The 26,040-nt window shown below is 38.6% G+C and overlaps 1 protein-coding gene and 1 long non-coding RNA gene across 5 annotated transcripts in view; one reads left to right on the top strand and one right to left on the bottom strand.

Moving 5' to 3' along the window:
* Positions 1 to 26,040, top strand: part of LOC140530917 (uncharacterized) — a 1,083,438-nt gene that overhangs the window by 60,527 nt on the left and 996,871 nt on the right. The window lies entirely within an intron of this gene.
* LOC140531013 (A-kinase anchor protein 9-like) overlaps positions 4,483 to 26,040 on the bottom strand; it is an 88,820-nt gene continuing 67,262 nt past the window's right edge. The window contains exons 14-20 of the mRNA XM_072650214.1: positions 19,673 to 19,823; positions 13,741 to 13,950; positions 12,728 to 12,766; positions 11,256 to 11,491; positions 9,696 to 9,815; positions 7,129 to 7,185; positions 4,483 to 4,671 (exon numbers count right to left, since the gene is read on the bottom strand). Coding sequence (XP_072506315.1) covers positions 7,138 to 7,185; positions 9,696 to 9,815; positions 11,256 to 11,491; positions 12,728 to 12,766; positions 13,741 to 13,950; positions 19,673 to 19,823 — 804 coding nt within the window. The 3' untranslated portion in view covers positions 4,483 to 4,671; positions 7,129 to 7,137. The remainder of the gene's footprint in view (positions 4,672 to 7,128; positions 7,186 to 9,695; positions 9,816 to 11,255; positions 11,492 to 12,727; positions 12,767 to 13,740; positions 13,951 to 19,672; positions 19,824 to 26,040) is intronic.

Genomic DNA, 26,040 nt, shown 5'->3' with positions numbered 1-26,040 from the left:
CAAATCTTGTCTCTGACACTTACTAATCATGTCTCCTTAGCAAGACACTTAACGTGGCTGACCCCGGGGTTCTTTATTTGTAAAATGAAGGAGTTAGAGTACATCAGAGGTTGCCAACTAGGAATATGTATATCTCTAGCAAGTGTAAGGTACTTGTCAAGGGGTTATGAAGCATATAGCTATACTATCCTACTGAGATATTACTAAAATAGTAGAGGAAGCTAGGTCACACAGTAGATAGAGTGCTGGGTCTGGAGTTCAAATCCAGCCTCAGACACCTTGGGCAAGTCACTGAACCTCTGTTTACCTTAGTTTTCCTAACTGTAAAATGGGGATAATAATAGCACCTATCTCCCTACCTGGTTGTGAGGATCAAAGGGGATAATATTTGTAAAGTGCTTAGCACAATGCCTACCACATAGGTATGTAAATGCTATCTATTATCATTGTAACAAGTAAAAAAAAATTACAGATCTGAGAGAGAATGGTATAGAGACTTCCAGTGGGTTGGAAGGGAAGGGAGCATTGTGGAACATTTGAGTAATCTGAAAGACACTGAAAGAATAATTTCTATTGATCAGAACCAAATGAAATGAGATTTAGATATAAAACTTTTCATATTTAGTTAGAAAAAGTCAGCCACAATGACCTAGTGAAAGATGTGCTAACTGATCTCCATAATACCCACAGACTCTCCCTGATTTTTAGTTTCCTTTTGTGTCTTGTTCCACCCCTCCTCCCCTCCCCCAGGTTGTAAGCTCCTTGAGATCAGCCATTGCTTTTTGCCTTTTTTTTTGTATCCCTGGTGCCTGGCACAAAGTAGACGCTTAATAAATGCTTATTAATTGATTGACTCTAAACCGATATTCAGTCAGTGAAGCTACCAAATGTTTTGTGTACCTTTGGTGTATATATCCCATTCTGTGCTTCTCCCAGTGCTTTCATTCTGTTTGTAACAACTTACCTCTGTGAATCAAGAATCTCCATCCTGTTCTCAGTCAAATCCAAAGCAACAAATGAACTGGAGGTTGAATATGAAATTTAGATATCTCTTTCAAAAATTATACTGAGAATTAAACTCTTGGTCAACAAGCAACAGAATCAAGATTCTCCCTAATTTAGTTAACTATGGTCTGATAAACACCAACTTCAAGACACTAAAAATGCTATCTACCAAATAAAGTTTTCTTTATGAAAAATCACTTTCTTTCATTTCCTACATGAAAATTAATAATTAAAAAAATGCATTTATTACGTGATTTTATGTGCTGGCCATATAGCAAAAATGTTGATCTTAATCTGAATCATGTAAGTTCTAAGTGTTGGGGGAACAACAAACAAATACAAATACAGGCAAACAAGACGGTTCCTGTCCAATAAGGAAGAGCACTGGAAGGTCGTATGGAGTGGCAGGATGTTAGGGGCTGGCTGCTCAGGCGGCCACACGGTTATTTTGATGTTAGAGTGAAGTGAATCATTTGATAGTTAACAAAGGGAGGTTTTTTTAGCCATAGCCTAGAAAGGATGTTCAACAAAGACACTCCAGCATGTAGAACCGGATGTGGTCTGAGCAGCAGGGTGTGGTGACTTGGGCAATTTTGGAATATCTACCAAGTCTGAACGTCCCCAACGCTATGTGAGTGGGCCTTATAATAATATCCGTAGTTGACCAGGAAGTCATGTCAATATGGCCAATATGGCGCCTTGAGACTGCATCAGGGGAGGCACAACTTGACCTTTGGCCACCAAATGCTGGGATAACTTTGGCATCTTCCAGGGAAAAACTAGCCTAATTCATGTTGCAGGAGTATGGGGGAGCCTTAGTAGATAGTGGTCTGATCAGAGACTGCTTGGAAATGTCTAGGAGGTAGCGCGATGGGCACAGGACTGACTGAGATAAGGTGAAAACTTACCCATCAGAGCCCAGGATCCCAGGGGGAGAAAGATCCAGTTCTTTTAGAAGGAGAAAAGAGAAGGCCAGAGTACAAATTAGATGACCAGAAAGTTTATCATATGGATGAACTTAGCATTTATTTCCTTTCATATTTAGTCAGTCACTAAACATTGTTTAAGTGCTTGCTGTGTGGCAGGAACTATGCTAAGGACTGGAGATATAAATACCAAGGGAAAAAATGTCCTGGCCCTGAAGGAGCTTATGATCTAATGAGGGAAAATAACGCTCAAAAGGAAATGAAAAAAGCAAGGGAGAGAGGGAAGGAAGGGAAAGTACCCAGCACAGAAGCATGCTGGATAAGTCCAAAGGAATGCAATCAGATGGTGAATGAATTTATAAGGGGAATGGGAAATTTTCTGAAAGTCAAGGGGTAGGAGAACCAAATATGATTGGGAATGCTTAGAATAAAGGATTCCCTTCCAGATTTCAATTTGTGATCCTATATTTGATTGTTAAATACTAGTGCGTAAAAATAAGCATTAGCTTATTAGAGCCCACAAGCAAGATGATAAATTAAGGGTAAAGCTATTCATTAGACCATGTGATCTGTTCATTAGAGCATTATGCCTCTTAATTGGCCAAATTTTGGCAGACATCTGTTATGCCAGAGCCTTGTGACCAGGCAAAGGCTTGTGACTGTTACCCATCACAACTGAGCATGTTTCAAGGTGCCAGCCCTAAAATTTGATATTTCACAGTACAGGGCAGTGATCTGTGGCTGCTGGCATGCCTTCTTTGGACACAAATGACAACCGAAGTGGATTGTCCCAAGATCTCCTTCCTTGATGCTGTAGACTTTGGGTTTCCACATGCTACCCTTTTCCCTTCTTCTTCATCAAATGATCAATCAACAAGTATTCATTAAGTACCTATTATATGCCATGCACTGTTCTAGGCAGTAGGGATACAAAAACATGAATGAAGCAGTCCCTACTCCCAAGGAACCTACATTTTATCAGAGGAGGCAGATCTGGTCTCTTGTTTTTGATCTTATCTCAGTTTGGGGCAGACCAGATGAGAGTGGAGTGGAAAGCTCCCCTCAGAACCTCCATTTAAGGAGCGCACCCAGGTTGGCCAACTCTTCATTTCCCATCCAACTGTACTTCTTTAGGCTTCATCATCCTCCCATCCTCACCTCAGCTCAGAAACAAGAAAGCAGTACCCAGGATGCCATTCCTGGCTCCCAGAAACTCCCCCTAATGTGCCAAACTCATGCTGGATCTCTTCAGGGACAAGAGGAGAGGAGGGAAAAATGGGAATACTGCTGTTGTCTCTCAGGTCTCTTGTTGAATCCATGGACAGGAGAACCATGGGGTTTAGCCCTTTTATCATTGAAACTATAGAAGAAATGATACCTCACATTTCTAGAGCTTTACTCTGGTAGGAGTAGCTAACTGCTAATATTATTCTCATTTTGCAGACTAGGAAGCTGAGGTTCTTACAAGATGAGCTTGGGCTTATCTAAACTAATCAATGCCAGAAACGGGACTTTGATGTTAGTGGGTGATTCTAAATCTAGTGCTCTTCTCTATAGAAAATGTGAGTGAGAGTGAGAGCCATGGCCTCTCACATGCAGAATATTTGGGGAAAGAAAAAAATCATAGATTTAGAGCTAGAAGGGACTGTGATGTTCATTTGATCCGATCCACCCATTTTAAAGATGAGGAAACTGAGGTTCATTGAAGAGGAAGTGACTTGCTCATGGTCACATACTAAATGGCATAACTAGAAATATCTAATAGATAGGGGGAATATCTAATAGATATTATCTAATATTGTTTAATAGACAGAGGGAATATTTAATAGATTGCATCTAGTATTTAATAGAGGGAATATCTAGTAGATAGTATCTAATATTGTTTAATAGAGGGAATATTTAATAGATTGCATCTAGTATTTAATAGAGGGAATATCTAATAGATATTATCTAATATTATGTAGTAGAGGGAATGCCTAATACATATTATCTAATATCTAACAGATACTATCTAATTGTGTGTTCATCCTTCGTTGCCAAAGAAGGCCATGCCATCAGAGAAATAATGACATGACTTGCGCTTGACTTTGTTTTTGAGTGAGGCAGGGCTGTGCAGGTCACCAGCCTCACTTCTCCTCCAGAGCCATCTGAATCCAGTGACCAGATATTCATCAGGATGACTGGAGATGACCCAGGAGGAGGTAATTGGGGTTAAGTGACTTGCCCAAGGTCACACAGCTAGTGAGTGTCAAGTGTCTGAGGTGAGAACTCAGGTCCTCCTGACTCCTGGGCTGGTGCTTTATCCACTGCACCACCTAGCTGCCCCTATTATCTAATTATATGTAGTAGAAGGAATATCTACTAGATATTATCCACTATTATCTAATAGACAAAGGAAAGAACTGGAGTATCCATTAGAGTGAGGGGAAAAAGTCTAGCCCATTAAGGGACTCTACGTGAGAACGGTCTGATCTAACCCTAAAGAGAGAACAGAACCTCTCTCCATTTATAAACACCAGGAACAACTTATTAAAACCAGTTTCCCCATAGCTTGTCATTTTACTCCATGTATCTTTTAATCCCTTAGAAAACTTTTAAAAGGTTGTGAGCTTCTTATAGGAACAAGAAGATGGCAGAGAAGATATAAAGCACGTTTTCTCCTTGTTGTGGGCCATGGAGGAGAGGGATCCTGGTTGAAAGCATCATTTGATAATAGCACAGACAAGCCAATCCTTGGGACCTTTAGGGAAAAAAAAGAACTAGGTTAAGGGTGGCATACATAGCATCCAGAAAGTGACAGGTGACAGTCCTGTTGTTTCACCAAGAGGTGGTGTGGCATAGTGGGACTCTTGAGTCAGGAGAGACTAGTCTTCACCAGTAATTACTGGTGTGTGTCCATGGGCAAACCAATTAAGTTTTCTGGGCCTCACTCGGTTTGTAAAATGGGGATAGTAATACCTATCACACACATAGGGTTGAGCGAATACCTATAATGGGCTATGAAAGCTTTGAGAGATGTCATTGTAGGGCGTCTTTTCCTAATTTTCCTGTTTGGTGTGGCTATTTTGAGTTGTGTTTTTCACTAAACTCAGGGCCTGAGGTCCCCCCCTTTCCTCCACCCCCATCTAGTCCTTTCTCTGCTGTTCAGCTGTTGAAGACACAAATCCACCCCTGGCTTAATTAAGACAGGAAACAACAAGGATGTCAAGGTAAGGGAATGAATCAGTAAAATAAACCCCAGCACCCAGACACAAACAGAAATGGTCTTCTACCCTAACAGGGGATTTATGGCCTAATACGCCTTAAATCTCTTTGATTCTCTATCACAGTGGGAAGTCATGGTTTCTTTAGAATTCATTGATCTTGTGGCAAAGCTTAGGGTATGGGGTCATCTATCCCTTATAGTTTCTTGAAAACCTCTCGGGGGGCAATCTGGAGAATGCTGACAGCCTTTCCCTTTGCTTTGGAATCATCAGGTATCAGCTTCAGCTCCCCAGTCCCAGATTCCTTGGTCATGTTCCCTTCAGTCCACTGTTCTGACTGTATGTTTGCTCTTAGACTTTCCTGGATCTGCTCCAGTCCACTCTGCTCTTCTCTTCCCCATTCATACCTTCCTTGCTTATTCAAGTGATTCATTTTTTCATTCTCTCACCTTGTAGACACTCCCCCCAACTGGAATCTTTACCGGTGACATCACCAGGTTGAGGCCAGGCCAGAAATTTTGGGAGATGTTGTCCAGTCAATTTCTCTGAGAGAATGATGCCTTTTCGGATCCAAGCATTGCAGAAAATAAAATTCCAAAGGCTGATTGATTGATTGATTGGTTTATGTATTTATTACCCTTTTGCTCTGGTCAGACCACATCTGGAATGCAGTGTTTACTTTTGGGGAGTCACATTTTAGGAAAGATATTGCCTCTCTGGTTAGCAGTCAAAGAACAACCTTAAGGGTGGTGAAGGGCTTTGTGATCGTTCTATATACTTATAGTTGAAAAAAGTGCAGGTATTATTTAGAAAAAAACTTAGGCCAGACAGCATAGCTGTCTGCAAGCATTTGAAGGTTTCTCATGTAGACTTGGTCTACTTGATCCCATAGGGAAGGAAGGAAGGAAGCAAACTAAGCCTTTATTGAGTACCTACTATGTACTGGCACTGTGCTAAGAATTTTACAAACATTCTCTCATTTAATCCCCGCAACAACTTTGAGAGGTAGGTAGATGTTATTCTTAACCTCATTTTACAGATAATAAAACTGAGGCAGACAGAGGTCAATTGACGTTCTCGTGGTTAGATAGATATTAAGTGTCTGAGGCTGGATTTGAATTGAGGTTCTTCCAGACTCCAGGTCCGGGGCTCCATCTACTGGGCCACCTAGCTGCCCTATTAGGGAAGAATTCAGAATAACTAGTGGTAGCTACAGATAACCAGATGGAGGCTATATGGTAGGAAAACTTGCTATCCTTTAGAATTATTCAAAAGTGGAATTGGCTGCCTCAGGAGGTAATAACAATAACAGTATTTATATAAAATTTTAAGATTTTCAAGGCCCTTTATGAATATTATCTCATCTCATCCTCACCAACAACACTGAAAGCGAGGCGCTATCATTATCTCTATTTTATTGGAGAGTAAACAGAGGTTAAGTGACTTGCCCAGGATCACACACGTAGGTTCAGGGTCTATCTTGACTCTGAGCATCTAGTTCCCTGGCAGTGGCTTTTTTCTCATTTGAGGTATTAAAGGGAAGGCTGGAGGATCATTTGTTTGGGCATATTATAAAAAGGGTGAGTTACAACCCAAGGTCCTTTGCCACTCTGAGATTTTGCAGGAAGGAGGAGCAATGGCCCCTGCACATGTGAATAAGCAGAAGGCCCCTGCTAAGGAGAGAAAGGATGAGGTACACCTTTGATCGGTTACCTTGGCCCCCTTCTTCTAACCCTTTACAGGCTTAGCTGCCATCAGTGACTCTGAGTGAGGAGAGACAGGAGGTCCTGTGGTATAGGGGCGGTGGCGCAGGATTCAGAATCCAAGGACCTGGGTTTACTCCTAGCCCTGACACTTAATCCTTATATGATGCTTAGGCTTTTGCAGGTTGGTCTGGGAACCCAGCCACCATTTATAGCATTGTTTTAATGGGAAAGCATCATACAACTTCCAAAGCAGGAGACTTAGAATCTAATTCTTGGAACACAACCCACCTGTGCTCTTCATGTCTTGGAGCTGCTCACCCTCTCTCTTGAGCTCGAGTATCCATCCTGTACAAAGGAAGCAAAGTCTTTTATAAGGACAGACAGGCCCAAATAGTCAGTCTCTTGTAAGATAGGCTGTCTTATTTAAAGTAGGTCATATGTAATGGAACGTGGCATAAAATGGGCCTGTTTTAAATGAGGCGGTCTGTATGACATTCTACATTTTCAATCAACCATGTGTTTAGTTTTGTGTGAAAGCAAAAATTTCAGCCTTATTTTGGATCACAAATGTCGGCTGCTCAGATAAGGGGTGCAAATATCACCAAGAAAAAAAGAAAAGCAGAAATTGGGCCTTAATTTCTCCTGGTTGCCACTTTTAATAAGGAGCGTGTCAAACACAGAGATTCCAAGGGATGGTGAAGATGGTGTTGTTCACTGAAGTCATGCTTTATTGGATCCTTATTTTTTTTTTAATATATGAATGCATTATATCACCCATCAGGATAAGTTAACATGTCCTGTGCCTTTAAAGCTTGGTAGAAAAATAACTTTAATGGCTCCAATAACAAGTCCAGATTAATGCTGGAAAATAGATACTCCAAATTGTCAAAATGCATATGTATTCTTTGGCTCCATTGGAGTCAAGAGTAAATGCTGCTTTTGTACTGAGTTTTCCTGACTGCCAGTGGAAGGACTGTAACACATTTATGAAGAACCAAAATTGGAATGAAGCATGTTACAACAGAACTCCAGTTCATTCCTTCTTGCCAATTGGATTGAATTGAAATAATAAATCATTAGTACAATAAAGGAAGATAAGTTGGAAGGGTGTTTGGTTAAAAGCAGGAATAATTTAATTAAAGAGATTTGGGAAAAAAGAAAAAAGAGTTCATAAACAAGCCATTTGTGATCCCAAGTTTCCATTAAAAAGCAACAATGATAAAAGTGTTTTTCTTGCTATCTTGGAAGTAGAGGAAATAGAAATAAATGTGTATGTTTAAATGGAAAAAAACCTGAAGAGTTACAGTTGTGAGTTTAACTGCAGTGGGAAAAATAGCTGAAAATCATTCCTTACAAAGGTCATCTCCTTCTGTTGTTCACAGCAGATCCAAGTGCACATGGTACAGTTCTTTGTGGAAGAGAGGATTCATCTTATAAATTAATTACTGATGTTTGTGAAGAACACAGTGTGTTGCAAAGCAAGGCTGAGTAATCCATGATGACCTTTCCTGATAATCAAAGCTGTTGTCAATTAGATGCCACTGATTTTAAGTTCTAAGCACTCCCTGGGCCATCAAAGGCAGCTTACTTTGGGAGATAAGCTAAGGATGAGGTGACTTTTAGGCAGGCTTTCAAACTCTGGAATAGTTTTCCAAAGTGTCAGAGGGTAGCCTACAACTCCATCAGCTGCAGGAGACCTCTGATTTCCTCAAGGCACATGTCCTCCACTCTTTATGCTAATACTCCACAACCTTGTTGGCTGCAAGAAGCAGGGCAGTAGAGTGGAATGGAGGATGAACTTTGGAGCCTGGGAAACCTGGGCTGCCATTTTATAGATAGGGAAACAGAGGATCTGAGTGTTCAGTGTTCTTGGCCGCAGTGATGAGGTGGCCCTCTATACTCCAGGTCTATTGCTCTTCCCACTCCAACAGATTCCCTGGAGTCAAGAGTTTGAAAGGCTGCCACGGGAAAGATGGCTTCCTGAGTATAGGACTGGAGCAGGAGGTAGAAGTAGCAGAGAGGGAGACAGAGGTTCAATGGAAGGAAAAGCTTCCTAACAGTAAGAGCTATCCCAAAGGGGGATGGGGCCATTTCAGCAGGAATGAGTAAGCAGAGGATGTGTGACCAACGGTCAGCAGGACTGTAGAACAACTTTTTGGTACATGAGTTAGACTAGATGGCCTCTTGGATTCCTTTCAACTCTTGGGATTCTGTGATACAGTGAGTAATCAGTTTGCCCATAGAAAATCCTACCTCTGACACACAGGGCTGAGTCACCCAAGTGGCCTAGGCAGTTAACTCTTCATGTTGAAGTTTCAGATGAACTGCTGATGCACATTTGGAAAGAGTTTCCCCATTCGGAATTCCCTACGAAACCACACAGTTTTAGTCAAAGAAATGGTCTCCTTATTTGCACATATTTTGAAATCACTGAAGTGCTTAATTCAAGAAAAGTGGAGCACAGAGGGATGTATATTTGACATTTCATTTTAACGAGTGAAAACAAATTTGATTACAAATACAGTAAGTGAGAAGCTGCCTCCCTGTGTCTGCAGCCAAATGTTTATTGAAAATGGAATAAACAAAGCCCCAATGCTGTTAAACGAAACCATGGACAGCATGAGGCAGTGACAACTACACTGCAGCTCTCCCTATCCCCACAAAGAGATCCAAAGAGAAGATTCCAAATTTCAGTAAGTGCATCAAGGGCATTTGGAAGACACAGAAAACTTTCTACAGAGAAACAATATCAATTTCCCCGTTTTACTTTCTTGTTCTGAAGAATTATTTGTTAGAATAGATTTCTGGCTTTCCCAGCACAGCTGTTTGTTTGGACCCCTGGTCCCAAGCCTTACCTCTCTTGTCTGGTCTTCACTGACAGGCTGGAACTTAGGGGTAGCCTTCAGCTTCTGTTCTAGTTTCTGAATTTCTTGCTGGAACACATCTCTTTCATGTTCTCGATCGAATGCTTGTTCCTAAAATTTGAGTATAAGATTAATAGAAGAAACAGTCATTTAGGTGCTATTTTTCTTTAATTTGACATGATTTTAGACAGTCTAGCCTCAGGTACAGTGCTGATTGAACGTGAGGAGCTACAAGAGATGACAGCATGAAGACTTGGCTAGCTCTACAGTTCTTATGATGGTGCACTCAAAGCAATGAAGCTTGACTTACAACTTCAGACAGAGTGATAAAATGAAGTCAAAATGAATGTCAAAAGTATAATGAGTCAATTGAATTCAAATGATGTGAAATGCAGGGAGAAAGAAAATAAGCACGTTATAATAATAACAGCTAATATTTATCGAGTGCTCACTATGTCAGGCACTGTATTAAGATCCTCAAGTGACGTGCCCAGTGTAACACAGCTAGTAAGTATCAAAGGCCAGATTTAAACAAAGGTCTTCCTGGATCCAGGCCCAGTGCTCTATCCACTGTGCCAACAGCTGCCTCCATAAAGAATACAAAATGTGAAAAAACTTGCTAACTATATTCTTAAAATTTATTTAATTTCCTGCACAAGAGGAACACTATAACATTAACTTGGGATCAATTGTCTGCAAGGTAATAAGAATTCTTTTATAAAGGCATACTGAATAAATGAACATTTCTAATCTGGTAATATGTCAATTCTAAAACACTTAAGTGTTTGGAGTATAGACTAGAAGAGAATTTTGAAACCTTCAGGACAGCCCCCAATACCTCTTTCTTCCTTAAGAAAAATAAAAAAAAATTAAAACCTATATAGTACACAAAGGGCACTATAGGTACATACTTTTATTTTGCCAGGCATACACCTGGTTGTGCAAGCATCTAAAGGATTTTCCCAAAGTAAAAAAAAACACAAACCAGCACACGCCTGACTAGAATGTTTTTCATGAAAATCTCCCAGTGGCATGATGTGATGCTGGTGGGGTCACTGGCTACTAAAGGCCTCAGCCCTGGAAGAAGAGTCACTATTTACGTGCCACCACCTGTGCGCTGGACTTTTCTCTGTTCAACTGCTGGCACCAACGGTACTGCACTGTTCTCAATGCTGAAAACCCTTAGCACTTTGAATTGATATAGAAAACATCTGCAGATTTTAAAAGCAGCCATTTTTACACATGTGTGAATGAACGGTCATGAGGTTAAGGTTGGAACCTGGAAGGTTATAACTGTCATTCTACTGGATGCAGTGGAAAGAATGCTGGATTTGGAGTGAGAAGCCAGGGGTTCGAATCACAGTTCTGGATAATCCTACCAGTCATCACAGGTTCCTGGGCCTCATTCTTCTCATTTGTAAAATGGAGTGGTCTATTAATGATGTGATCTCACATTCTCTCCATCTCTAAATCTATGACACTGCCAAGACAAAATCCTCCAGATCTTCAAAAAAAGAAGGCAGATTCACCTCCATTTTTCTTCATACTTACATCTAAAAATTTTCGCATTTTCTCCAGCTGCTTCTCCAGGAACTGGTTTTGCTGTCTCAGATCCATCACTTCAGTAGTCTTTTCTTGTTCCAGCTCCTTAAAGCGGCTGACTTGTTCCTCTACGTCTATTTCCAGAGCTTTCACTTGTTTCTGAAGGTCACCACAGACCTTTTCTGCTTGACGCTGAACTTCTAGTTTTTCCCTCGCTAGTCTTCCTGTTTCTTCCAGTAGTTCTGCTAACAAATGAAAAGTCACTGCAGGTTTTGTTACCAAGTTAATGATGGAGCACACCACAATTCTACGTACAGGATTAAACCACATGAAACAGACAGAAAACCTGGATTTTAATTCAAACACACAAAAGAGGCAATGAGCTATGCTTTCTTTTTCTCTTTAAAATATTCAGAATATCTAAACTTACCATGTATCATGCCACCATAGATCATCATTATAAGCATTATAAGCACAAGAGTACTATCACTAAATGGTGATTCTTATGGGGAAAAAAAGCAAAGAAAGTCAAAGTTATATGTTTTTACTCTAGGGAAAGGACAAAGTTACCTAATGCAAAAACCATCACTTGATTTACACAAAGTGGTTAATTTGTTCTCAATCCAAAAATCTATTTTTTATATCCATGCATGTCCCTCATTTGAAGAACCAATACTATAAACCTTTATGTAGGACCGCTGAGAAATATAGAAAGAGCAATGATTTGATTACAATGAGATTTTCTATTTTGTCCTTTTTCAGATACCCATTCCTGAATTACCTTTCACGTGCAGCAAGGGAGGACTGGCAAGTGTGTATCCAATGCAAAGCTCCTCTGCTGGGAAAAGATGTAAGTCATGCTGGTGCCCAGAGACCAGATCATTGACTGACATCTGTGATATTAATGTGGTCAGTGCTAGGAAGCTGGAGACACTGACCCCCTTTCTTTTATTTCTGCAAACACTACTGATGTTAATAAGGAATATAAACACAAAAAAACCCCAGAAAACTTTTGTTCACTACACATCAAAGATTCTTCTGATGCCATCATCTTATATGCTACTTAACCAATTCCTCATTTAGACAATTATCACGAATCGATGTCAACAGCACTTGGCAAAAGTAATTAATTGTCTATATTAATTGTATTTGGAAGTTAAGAGACACTAAGTTTTATGAAACTAAGGTAGTCGTAATTACTTAACTACTTAACTTAATTACTTAATAACTTAATTACTGTTCAAAAATGAATACAATAAGATGATGGTGAATATGAATCTCTTGTTAATTTCAAAAAAAGGAATATGCTTTTTAACTGTAAGAAAATTTTTGTTAAAGGAAAAGACTAAGTGTGAAATACAACAGCAAAGTTTCAGAGTTAGAGAAATGGTTAGTTGGAAGTCCAAGAATCATTATTTACTTAATTTTAGGAAGTAAGTCTATCACCCGATTAAAGACAGCTATGTAGTACACAAACACACCTGCTTCTGGTGCTGCATCGACTGCAGCATCTACTAGCCCTAAGAGAAAAGGAAAAGGAAACAAAAGCAGAATAATTTACACACCATCCCTTCTTCAAGTGGGTTAATATAAAAAGGGAAAATGAAGCAAAAGACAAGACTGAAGTTCACTGACATTAGCAGCTTTTCTTGGAAATTCTAAATATTTCTCATTAGTTCACTCAACATTTATTAAGCACATACTAGATACAAGGCATCATCAGATTTGTTCTTCAGATGTGAAAAATGCCAACATTACACTTGAAATTTTTCAATACATTAATTTGAGCAACCACAACACCACAAACAGTTCTTCACTGTAGGTCAGAAATTTCAGCATTATTTAAACATTGCTAAGGAAGTTTGTGGGGCCACAAAATTTGTAATTGATTGTAATCTGTAATGTAAAATGGACATGGCTTGAAAGAGACAAAATTGGGAATTCACTGCAAGTAATTCAAATGCCGTACTCACAAAAAACTTACGTTTTCTAAATAATTAGTTTTCACCCTTACCCCTGAACTCTAACTGTAATTATTATTATTAAAAACAGATTAAACTAGGTGGCAACCTGCTTTTAGAAGTCATTAACTTTCTCACTCTGCTCTACTCTACAATCAACTATCTCACCCCTCCAAACTGCTCATCATTTGTCAGGAAGTACTGCTCAGTAACCAACTAATTTTTTTTTTTCATTCTCTGCCATTAGAGTATATACTTTTCACAAGTTCTTTCATATTCTGCATTATCAGCAACTTCCACTTGGGGTTAAGTGCATAAAGTTGAAGGAGGAAGTATTCTTTCCTACTGATACCTGGGGAAAAAAATAGCTATATCCCAGCTACTGACTAATAATACTAATAATATGCTCTAACATCTTTAAAGCAAATGTAACATGCCAAAGCCACCAAAGGGAAAACTGAAGTGAGTCAACTCAAAATGAATGTGCATATAAATATCATATCTCATAAAACAATAGTCCAAATAATACATACCTTGGTGAGCTTGTAGTTTTTCAGCTTTCCATATAGCTATCTCTCTAGAGAAAAGTTTTCTTTCTTCCTCTATTTGCTCTTTTTCTTCTTCTAACTCTTCTAATTTTCTACCTACACATAACAACTCCTCCGCAAGGTAGTCAATTAGGTTACCCTTTTCCTCAAATTCACGTTCAAAAAGAGCTTTTTCTTCTTCACCACCAATGATGTCTGGGAAATAAAATTATCAGAAGAACAGGATTGTTTTAGCCTGTGGTTTTATCACTGGATTTTCAAAAGAAGAACTGATGCAGTATCATGACAATTTAAAACTTGCCTACATACCATTTCAAATAATACTGAATTGTTTATTAAGAATATCAAAAGCTTATGTCTTGACATGGTAATTAAAGTGCTATTTGGTTTTTTTCTTGGTGCTTAAATGCTATTCTAACTTACAAATGTCCCTCATAATAACAGTTTACTTTCACACACTTTACATGTTGCTTTTTGGAGACTTAGAAGGACTATATTTACAGGTGGAACAAGGAGGGGGTATGGTCCAATGAAAAGTATACTGGATTGTAAAAAAATGTTTTATGGATGTGTTTTGTTTTTATATTAAGAATAATTGCAGATCACCTTCACTCCATGAGCGGTCTGTTTAACAGAGTGAAACAATTAGGCAAAACTAATAATATGACGATGTCATCTAAAAAGTGCATCACATGCCACATTCCCCATGTGCAGCACCTGCCTCACCTTTTTACTTTTAAAAGTTAACAGAAGTCTAATTTCTCTCCCTTCCATCCAGTATCCCACTGGGGGCAGGGCGGGGGGAAGAAGAAAAACATTTCTTGTAACAAATGTGCACAGACACGCAGAACAAATTCCTTCCTGGTCTATATTGAAATATAAATGCAAATATAGTCTATTACGTATATGTATAGATACGTGTGTGTGTCTCATTATACACCTTAACTCTGTCCTCTCTCTGACATGGAGAGCGTGTTTCATCACTGGTCTTCCAGAATCATGAATGGCCATTAAATTTGTCGTAATTTTCTGTGCTTTTAAACTTGTTTTTCTACTATTGTTGTTACAGTATAGACTCTTCTCTTGGTTTTGCTCATCTCATTCTCTATCAGATTATGAAGTCGGTATATCCTTTGAGCCAGCTATACTACTGCTAGGTATCTATACCCAAAAGAGAGCAAAGACAAAAAAAGGCACATGCGCGCGCGCGCACGCACGCACACACACACTCTCTCACACATTTATAGCACCTTTTTTGCGGCAACAAAAAACTGGAAACTAAGAGGTGTTACATAATCGAGCAATGACTGAGTGAGTTGTAATATATGACTGTGATGGAATACTATTGTGAAATAAAGAAACAGATTTCAAAAAAACATGGAGAACCTTAAATGAAGTGATACAGGGTGAAATAAGCATAAACAGAAGAAAAATTTGTACAATTAGTATCAATATCCTCACATTTTTTGGAAGACTTTGATAACCTACTGAAGAGGCTGGGTCTGTGCTAGGGGATGTGGCCCCAAACTGCATCTCCGCCCCTTTCTCCTGATGTGACTGAGGTCATGTCCCTTGTCTTTTCTGGATCTAATTTTCTTGTAGGGAAAATGGAGGACTTGGACCAGTCTGAAATCTGAGATTTGCAGTTCAGTATCAACATGTGATTATCAGCTACAATTTATAGATGAGGAAACTGTCTTGCAGCTGTAGGGCTCGAACTGAAGTCCTGACTCCAAGTCATTCATTCACTTGTTCATTTAACCAGGGTTGGTTTTTTTTAATAAGTTTTCTTAGTGTCTTTTGTTTCTATGCCACAAGCATTCAATCATTTTTAGAAATACCATTCCCTTCTGAAACTCCCAACCTTATGGAACTGAACACTCTTTTATACAAAGAAAAACAGTTAAGCAAAAGCAACTGCTAACCATCGCTACATCTGATAATGTGGGTTTCAATCAGCCCTTGCCTCCCTACCAAGAAGAAGGAAGTATGTTTCATTCTACTCAGAAGTTTTTTTAATAATGCAAAATTAATTCTTCTTTTGGTTTACACTGTGGTAGTCAGTGTACATGTTATCCTTCTTGCTTTCCTTCTCTCATTCTGTATTCCTTCACACACATCTCAGATTACTCAGTTTCTCATGTGTCTAATTTCTTATTGCACAATCCAATGCCACCATATTCAGACTGTAAAGGGCTTTAGACACCAAGCAGAACAATCAACATTCTATCCTAGAGGATTCAGTTTTGTTTGTTTTTTTGAGCAGAGATCTATGTTTTGGAAATATAACTCTACCATCTATGGAAGATCAATGGAAGAGAGGAGAGGTGATGAACAGATGTGAGTAAAGAGAAGGCACTGGATGTGAGGATGTGAAGGCTTATCTGGTAAGACCTGTCATCTATGATTTGATAGGAGAGGATGGAGTTACAACCAAAGGTGTTATTTGAATTATTATTCAGTGGGCACAGTAGTACATGAAAAAGTGACCTGACGCAGTATTACAAAATAGCAAAATTAGAAGAATATTTGCACAGTTCCTTGGACAGAAAAGAATTTCAGAGGCAAAAACAACATAGTATATACAATAGAAAGAACACCGAATTTAAGAGCCAGAAAGCCCAGGTACAAATTATAGTTTCAATATTTATTGGAAGTGTGACCAAGGTCAAATGACTTTACCTTGCTAAGAATATTTCCACACCTATAAAATAGGGATTAACAATTTATTTATGTACTGTGTGGGAAGAAAAGAAGGAGGAGGGGCAGAGACAGAACCGTATTAATTCCTCTCTCGATATGAAATGTTCCTGGGAAAATGACTATTTTCTCTCTGTGGCCCTTCCCTGTGTCTCTTCTCCACCCATGTATCGATCTCTAATAATGAACATACTGGTAGGGTCGTTTAGTGGTTTGAGAGTCAGAGTGCCTGAGTTCATTCACAGGCAGATACCGGATCTGTCTAGCCCTGGATTATTCATGTTAAACTCTTGGAGTCACAGTTTCCTTGTCTTCAAATGTTGCCAGGCCTAGAGGCCTGCGTGGGCTACCCGAGTCTTCTTACCTCACCTCCGAGGTCTTCGGTTGCCCAAAACCGGATGCTCATATGAGAGAAAGGACGTTCCAGAGTCGAACAAGGGCTGAGCTTTATTTCAGGGTCTCGGTTACAAGTGCAGGGGGGTCTTCCTTAGGAGGAAGAGGGGGAGATTTCCTAAGGAGGCTAAGATCTTAAGGGATTGGAAGTAGAAGTACAAGCGGGGAGAGAGGGGGAGGGGAGAGAGGAAAGAAGAGAAGCGGAGCCTACTGTCCTCTTGGCTCCTCACGTGCTAAGAGAGCTTTCAGGCTTCCTCAATCCTACTTAACCTTCAGCCGCATAGTTTGCATCTGAATACCATGCTGTTAGATAACAATAGTGTGCCCAGATCCGGGACAATCTCGAGGGCGGGGAGATCTCTCTCCCATCACGTTTCTCACAGGAAGAGGCGGAATTACTCGAGATGGCTCGGTTCACCTCGATTCCCAGCCGTTTCCTGGGGGGGTCTCGTGAGAGCTCTAAGATTTAGAAGCTCCCACCTTTACCCGCCCGAGACTGTCCACACGGAATTGAGCTTCCAATCCCAACAAAATGTCAATACTTCAGTGGAGTTTCTGTCACATTAAAGAGGAGCTCCATCCAATGGTTTGGATTGTGCATAGCCCCTAGGGCATCTACCAGCATGCAGGGGTCTTCCTTTGACACTGTAGGCATTGCTGTCCAATGACAGATGCAGCTTTTGCTTCTGTGCCTGTCCTGGTGATGTGTTATAGAATCTTCATGCCCCAAATGCCTCTCTTGTGCTGCCCCTTTGGAGTAACCCGCAATTTTATTTCTTAGCCTGTGATGTTCCATGCTCCACAGCCAAATAGAATCAGCAGAAAAATATGGGTGTTAAAAAGATGGACTTTTGTTTCAAAGAGAACACTGGGAGTTATGAAAAGGAAATCCAATCTACTACTCAATTCTAGGGCCAGTTTACTGTCCAACTGCAACATATGACCTAGCCATATGTCCTTCAGGACTACCTCTCTGAGCTGTGCGTCCAACTGTATAAAAGAGCCAGACAAGAGTACTACATTTATTTGCTTTGTCCTGATTGGACAGTGAGTCAGCCTGAAGACCTTCTCTGGGTAGACTTGGTCTCATCCAGTTACTTACTCTTCATATAGCACACTGGGAGCCAAAAATGGTGACTCCACTCTCACTAAAAGAGAAATTAGTTTGTTAGAGATATCTTGACAGATCTTTCCATTTATTGTCATTGTCCTCCTGGTTTCATCTTTGACGATTCTTGAGATAACTGTGGAATGATCCACAAAATTTTACAAACGAGCTTATCCTAACTGGTCTAGGTCTTGCCCACCCTATTTCTCCATGTGTTAAGAAAATCAACTCTTTGTTGGCTTTAAGCTCTTTAGATTCCTCACTGTGGCAACTGATTTATACTGGTTAAGCTTCCTTGGAAAATTGTGAAAACACCTAAAAAAGGACCTGCTCTCTCTCCACATAGAGGAGATCATATCAGACAAGTGTCATTCAGATTTTACTTAAAGACTAAGTGAATGTGAATCTTCTACTCCTGAGACTGCTCTTTTCACTTATGGATAGCTCTAACTGTCACTAAATTATTCTCTAAATCAGCAGTTCTTAAATTGTGTGCCATGGAATTCCAAGGCACCACAGCAAACTCACAGGGAACACCACACAAACCACTAGTTCAAAGTAGATTGCACTACAATTCTCTCTCTCCATGATGTTCTCAAATGTCTGAGATGGGGTTCTATTCACTTGTACTTTCAGCAATGCCAGCAACTTCTTGAACCTCCTTTATGAGATCCTATTGTTTCAAGTTGGATTTTCAGTGCATAAAAAGCTGTGATAAAAAGCAAGCACCTTAAGAAAGTCATTGTGGAACACAAAATGAAAATGGTAGTGTCCAATCTGATTCCAAGGTTTAAGAAGTAATTCAGAGCCCAACAGGTGCAGACATCTCATTAGTAATTGTGGCTTTTTAAGGATAGATGAAAAATATTTTTTCTTCAATTTCTGTATATTATTTTTTCAAATGGCCACTACATTATTGGGACGTAAATACTTATTAAGTTGTTTGGACCTAATTACTTAATAACCAGAACTGTAAGATATATTTTGTGGCCTAGGATGCCATAAAAAAGTTACTTATACAATAAGGTGCCATGAACTGAGAACATTTAAAAACCTCTGTCTTCCATCAAGCTAAAATTAACATGTACACAACTTCCACCCACTGATGCACATTCTGGCCAATGGACCAGAATAAATAAATAATAGGTCATGAAGGTACTGAAATAAATATTCAAATTAAAATTTATAAATTATAATTTATAGGATTTTATATAATATATTTATATATATAAATTATAATTTATAAATTAAAATTTATCTTTGACCATATAAAATGTGGATATTTATAGTATTCATTAACACTGTTTTGCTTAAACAACGAGATGCACGGCTAACATATCTGGGGAAAAGATTTTATAGAATGAAATGAGGCCATTTTATTAATACAAGTTAAAGATTTAATTAATAAGTCTTGTATTTTTAGAAACACCTCTGCAAACCAGAAGGAGATAAAATTCTAGCTTCATGCTTTAGGAAAAACTTCTCAACTTTGGTCATAAGCATTTAATAATCATAAAAAAATGTCACATCACATGAATTCATAACAACGTTTCATAAAACCTAACTGTTTACAGTTTTCCATAATTTCATTTAATTTACATTTTACTCCTCATCCATTTAGGAGAGTGAGCTAAACATAACTGGTGAGCAAAGCCAAGCCTCCCAGTATGTGCATCACACTACGTGTCAACACCCCCAAACCTCTCTAGAACTCACATTCTGTTCTGCCCAGTTCTGAGTCCAGATGCTCCCTGGCTTTCTGCTCTTCACTGACTGGCTCTTGGAATTTCAGAAATTTTGAGGTCTTCTTGTTCCGCCTGAAAGACTCGCACACCAACTCTGTCTGTGTGACTTTGGCGTGTTCAAGCTAAATTAGGAGAAAAGTTGCGCTGATGAGGAATTCATTGCATAACAAGTAAACTGAGGAAATTAAATGCATGCTTGCCTCTCAGAGGCAAAAGTTAGAATTCATGCTTAAAAATAAAGTGAAGAACAGCCTTACTCTATTTTTTTATTATAATTTATATGGAATGAATCCCAGGATAATTTGGTATAAATTAAAAGGAGATATCAATAAAAAAAGACAAGCCTAAGAAATTTGCATTAATTAGTCAAATCAGTCTTTTATTTAAATCCTTTCAATGAATGTTATTTATTATTAGCATGTAGAAATTACAGGGACCCTGTTCTGTGCTGTCTTCTCTCATCAGAGTGTGTGATCCTTGAGGACATGTACTTGTATTCCCACTGCTTAACATAATACTTAGTGTATAGTAAACACAGTAAATAAATGCTCCATCTGTATGTTTTATGAGACTGAATTTAAATAATTGATCTGCTTGGTGGGAACAGAGAGGGGATTATACTTGTAACTCAGAGAAACTGTGTTGACACACTAGACCAACTCAATTGCATATAGTTACATATAGTTACAAAGCTAAGTTTAAGTTCAGATTCAAAATCAGGTCTTCTGACTTCAAGTCCAATATGTTTTTTTTTTTTTAACAACTGACATAATTGTTTAATCAGCTTCTCCACTACAGATAGAGTGATTTCACACATACAGTGTTGGCACCATGGAAGTCAGAATCTAGGTACACAAGGGTTTGAATGTCACCAAGGTGGAAAACTTTAGAGCTGTACCCCATCCAGGCTTTGGTTTCCCTCCTAAACCAACTCCAGTGAATTCCTGGAACAACAGTCCCGTCAGGCATTCCAGACAAAGCAAATGCCCCATTAGGAAAAACTCAATGGCCTAGCATACTAAGGGTCTGGCTTGTTAAATGGCTCTTCAAAAACAAAGAGATAAATAGACAGGAAGGCAACAAATACCCAGACACCCAACATGCAAGTAAGGAAACCTCCAAGAATAACAGTTTGACACTTAAGAAATCACATCCAAGTTTGATCCAAGTAACTGGTTTTCTTCCCAATGATCAAAAAAGGTTAACTCTGCAGTTTTTCCCACACCTTTTTTCTTTACACACTTTCACAACTTGGGAAAATGAATCAGTATGAGATCTACTCTGGAGTGTTAGCTTAGATAGGGAGGCCTGTGCCTTACCCTCCTCTCAAGGAACACCACAATACACTTCCACTAGCAACAGAGAATGCTTTGGTCTTGGTAGTTCAGCAACTAGAACAACAAAGAAACACATGGCTCCTATTTGCTTTCAAATCACAATCTCTCCATTCTCCAGTTTATGCCACTCCATTACAAAGTGGTGGAGAACAGCGGATAATAAAAGCAGGATCTAAATCAAGGACCCTCGTATTCACACAGAAAAAGGTAGAACATTCAGCCTTACCTCCTTTTCCACTATGGGAAAACAAACAGTAGGATCGAATGGCTCTGAAACAGATTGGGGGAGAAGCAAATTTTGTTTGGATAAAAGCTCCAAATGTGAGCCCATATGAGCTGGGGGCCAGGCTACCTCCTCAGGGGAGTGAGTTCTCAGCTACTTGTACTATCTTTGGCAAAAGCATAAGACATGCTCCAGTACACCCAACAGGAACAGGTAGTACTTGCTGGGTGGCTAGGTGGAGCTCACCAGTATTCAGACAAGTTTAATATATTAATGGACTATAACTTGTTTATTTTTCAGTTGGTAAAGAAGGAAAAAATCAGCTCATTTCAGTTCCTTATTAATTTGTCTTGAAAAAAATAAAACCATGCTAACCTTCAGCTAAATAGTTTTGTCCTTAAAAGATGCATACAATCTATCTATACTATGTGGTGCTGTGTCCTTTATCTTCGTCTACTTGGGACACTTCTAGGAAATGTTAGCCCAGATTATAATTGCCCAAATGTGGGCAAACTACCAGAGCAAGACCCAGTAGCTGCACCAGAGCTACTGCAATTTGGAGACCAAGGAGCCTCTCTCAAGCTATAAGGTTCCAAGTTTGCTTATTTGCTTGCTTGCCCTGATAATACTCTTTATGAATATTTAAGTAACATTGATTGATTTCACCTATTTCTGTGACTTTTGCTTGTAATTTACATTGCGTTTGCTTAGAAAGCAGTTAAAAATTCAAACCAGCTAAGCCACAAGATTTTTGTTTATTTGTTTCTTTTCAATTTTACAGAATAAGTCAAGAGAATACAAACTTGATACACATGCTTTAAAATAACTCTGGTTATAACTACACTTAGGTTTTATATTAAATCAGATTTTGGCTAAAAAAATAAGTAAGCCTTACTAAATCCAATATGACACTATAAAATTACCAATAACGAATTAATTTTCCCATTTGAAATACAAAGTTTTACTTATAGCCAAACTAATTTGCTGTAATAGGTATTTAATAAAATAAAAACAGAGCAGAAGGTAGTGTGATATGGTACAAACGCCATTTAGCTTGAAGTCACAGGTCACTTAAAATCCATGCAATTTTGGGAAAGTTCCTTAACTTCTCTGACCCTCAACTGTCCTAATATATAAAGTGATGGAGTTGGGGAGAGTGACCTCTAAGTTGCCCTCCAGCTTTCTTGCTATCTTCCTTTTGTCCTATAAAGTCATAAAATCTTTTCTTAAAGAAGCAATATTTCAGTTTATGAGAACTGTGTGATATGATACACTTTAGTTGAAATGATTTACTACTACTTTGCATAATATCAAATCTTAAACATTTTCACCTAAATATTTTAAAAAAATACTTAGTGAATTTGTGAATTACTACTGAACTTTAAATGAGCGTTTTCAATATCCCTGATAAAATTCACTGTCACTTTAATATAAGTTACAGGAAGGATAATAAAAGTTTTGAAAGCCACCTGGCTTGGGTGGTTAACATTTGTTAAATATTAGCTAAGTATATTATAGTTTAAGCCCTGAACTTCACAAGAATGTGGTTTATGTCACATTAAAGAACATGGAGGGGTGATCAAAATATCTATTTTAGCAGTAATGAACTTAAGGCAAAAATACTAAATATATAGTATTACTTATGAGAAATACTTACTGTATAATGATGTTACATTTCCTGTAAAGAAAGCACAATATTTTCTCACAGTGGTATATTAAGTATTTTTAAAATAGAAAAGGTTCCACATAGAATTTCTTTCTAATTAATCTTATTAGATAAAATAATTAAATATCTAATTAGATAAAATTATTAAAATTTCTTTATTTAAAGATAATCTAATTAAGACATTTTCAATAAATGCACTGAAGGAAGCCAAAAGGGGTGGCATAAACAAATGGAACAGCTCTACTACTACACTGTTAAATTTGATACATTTATTTCTTAAGAAAACACAATTGTACATAAATTCATAGTTTCGTATACAAGCTTATTTCTTTTTGGTATACTGAAAAGTTTGTTGAAGATTAAGTTCAAAATTTAAATAAAATTTAATTAAAAAAATACACCCCTTGACTCCTGTTATCATTTCATAGACTGAACAACTTTTCCTAAGGCCAACCACAGTAAACTTCTCCATAAAGTGCCTAGTAGGTCACTTGAACTGGAGAACAGTTACACCAGTCTATTTTTCCTCAGATTCAGAGCACACTCACCCATTAGGTCACTGAAAGTCACCCAAACCTAATTCACCTAAAGCTGAATGGCAATGATATAAACGAAAAACCAAAACAAACTCAGAATCACCAAGGAATAATTTCAGTATTACTGAGTATGGTGGGGTAGGCAAGCAGATTTTAGAAATGAGCTTTACTATATGCCCATTTCTTTTATTACTAAAATGAAAAATAGAAGTGTTAACAACGATTGAATTATTTTCATCCAGCTGTTCACTGAGAGGAAATGGATCTGGTAAAGGCACTCGCGATTCAACCTCATACATGTCTTCATCCTGCTCTTCCAACCACAAGCCACTGAGGGTATCTGAGGCCCAGTAAGTTCTATAGGAATCCATTCTAGAGACGGAGTCACTGATGATCTGTTTGACTGACTAAGCAGGTTGGCTACCTACGGTTGATTAAAGAGGGTTTCTCTCCGAGATTCTGAAGATAAACACCAGGACAGCATCAAAAAAGTCTCCTTGTCACTGTCTTAGGCAGTGAATCTTCGACAATTAATGAACGCACCTGAGCAATTGAAAGGTCCAACATAACCTCACTTTTCAAAAACTAGATGAGTGCCATTCTTCTCACAAGTGATAAAATCCTTGAAAAGCCAAAGAACGAGACCAGAAGCAGCTAGTCAGCAAAGCAATAAATATTGGCACCAACCCTGTAAGGTGCAAAAAGCAAGAGACGCAAGCACAACTTGGCAGGGAAAGTCAACATTTGAAATCTCCATAGAAGCAAAGGACGAGAAGTGTAGCTCATCTTGGTTCTGGCTGCTTGACTTGGTTCAAAAGGAAAAGCTCTTCTGAATTGTTACTCAAATAGGCCATCGGGCTATGCAAAAGAATTCTTCTAGTCAATGTTCCCTCAGGAAAAGTTCAAGGCAGAGGGAGTGGTTTTAATGTCCTTACCTCTAGGTGAACCAGAAGGTGGAATCTGAATTACTACGCCCACAAAGAAGCCAGCCTAACAGGATCCAAGGACCACGTCAGAGCTTTGCAAAAGGTGTTTACACAAGTTTGTGTTTGTAAAATAATCTGGTCATTTTTCTCTACGTTAATAAGCTAAAAGACATATACACTGAATTCATGGGACCATTTTATCAAAGAGCTTATTCAAAGCCTGTAGCATGCCCATTATTTAATTTGGGGAAATTTTACTGACATTCTACCTCACATTTCACTGACAAACAAGATCCATCCTCTTGAGCAGTTAGTTGATAAAAGTAAATGGCTCAACCATAAACCATTTTCATATTCAAACATATATAGACTAAGATTTGTTCACCAAATTCACATTTGTTCACTAAGATTTGTTTTAAAAACGAAGGTGCACAGTGCACCCAGCTGCTGAAGTGAATCCAGTTTGTGCACTCTGTGAAACAGCGCATAACGACACAACAGGTGTGAACCAGTGTAATTAGGGGCTCTAAAATGAATACTGACTCTAGCAAGCCACTTTCAATTTTTTAAAAAGTACATTAAAAATTAAATGATATCTTCAATGTGAAAAGAGTTTAGATTAAACAAAAGACATTCTTGAAGTATCTTCTCTGAGGCAACTATCAAATTATCTTGAACTTGACAATTCTTTCTCACATACAAAAAGCATTAGTCAGGCAAGCAGATGGCTCTAATAAAATTCAATACCACTTACAAATTCCATTAATGGGTATCTTTGTTTTATTAGATGTTGAATAAGCAAGGAAAATCCCCAAATACCTCAAGGAGAGTTTTTTTGGTAGTGGAAGGAGATTTTTAATTGGAGTGGGGTATCTGACCCAGAGTCTAAAGGCAGATGACCTTCAACTTCTTCAAGTGAGTCTGTTGTTCTCAACATGGCCTGCTGTGGAATTTGTCTGGATTAAAATCTGTTGCATGGACAGAGAATTAATTTTGCCATTCCCAATGCTTGTCAACTGGCTTTTTAGCAAAACAACATCTAGATGCTACAGTTATTAGTGAATCTTCTTAAAACTGTTCAATGTTATCAAATAAGTGAAATTATTTCTTGGTGGATCAGACAGATATATGGCTGAAAAAGCACACCTTTTCATAGGACCATTACAGATGGTACTCTCCAGTCAAAAGACTGGAAACGGCATTCATTGGAGAACAGGACTGATTATACAGTTAAAGCTGGGAAGAGCTACGTAGCTCATGTAGTTAGCTCAGGTTACAGATGAGGAAACTGAGGCCCAGAGAGGTGAAGGCTTCCTAGGTGGACAGCAGCAGAGCTGAAATACGTCCAATATTCTTCCCACTTTTTCGAGCTGCCTCTGTGATTGGTTTTCTCTGACTGTTACACTATTCAGAAGCTAGCCCTGCTCTTCCTGTTCTTTGTGAAAATAAGTGCAGAACTGCAAACCCCTTCTTATTGATTAACATTTCCTCTGTGACTTGTTATTTAGCCACCTTGACTACCCTGAATGCAACCAGGAATCAGCAAATCAGCAAACTAGGTACAAGTCAAAATAGATGCTACAGAGGACGTACATTAAAGCTCATGTACTTTAGGATCTTAGAGAAGAGCATTTTTATGATGATATATATG

The sequence above is a fragment of the Notamacropus eugenii genome, chromosome 3, assembly GCF_028372415.1.
Source record: "Notamacropus eugenii isolate mMacEug1 chromosome 3, mMacEug1.pri_v2, whole genome shotgun sequence".
Taxonomy (NCBI): domain Eukaryota; kingdom Metazoa; phylum Chordata; class Mammalia; order Diprotodontia; family Macropodidae; genus Notamacropus; species Notamacropus eugenii.
The sequence above is the reverse complement of the archived record's forward strand: the minus strand, read 5'-3'. Positions and strand labels throughout refer to the sequence as shown.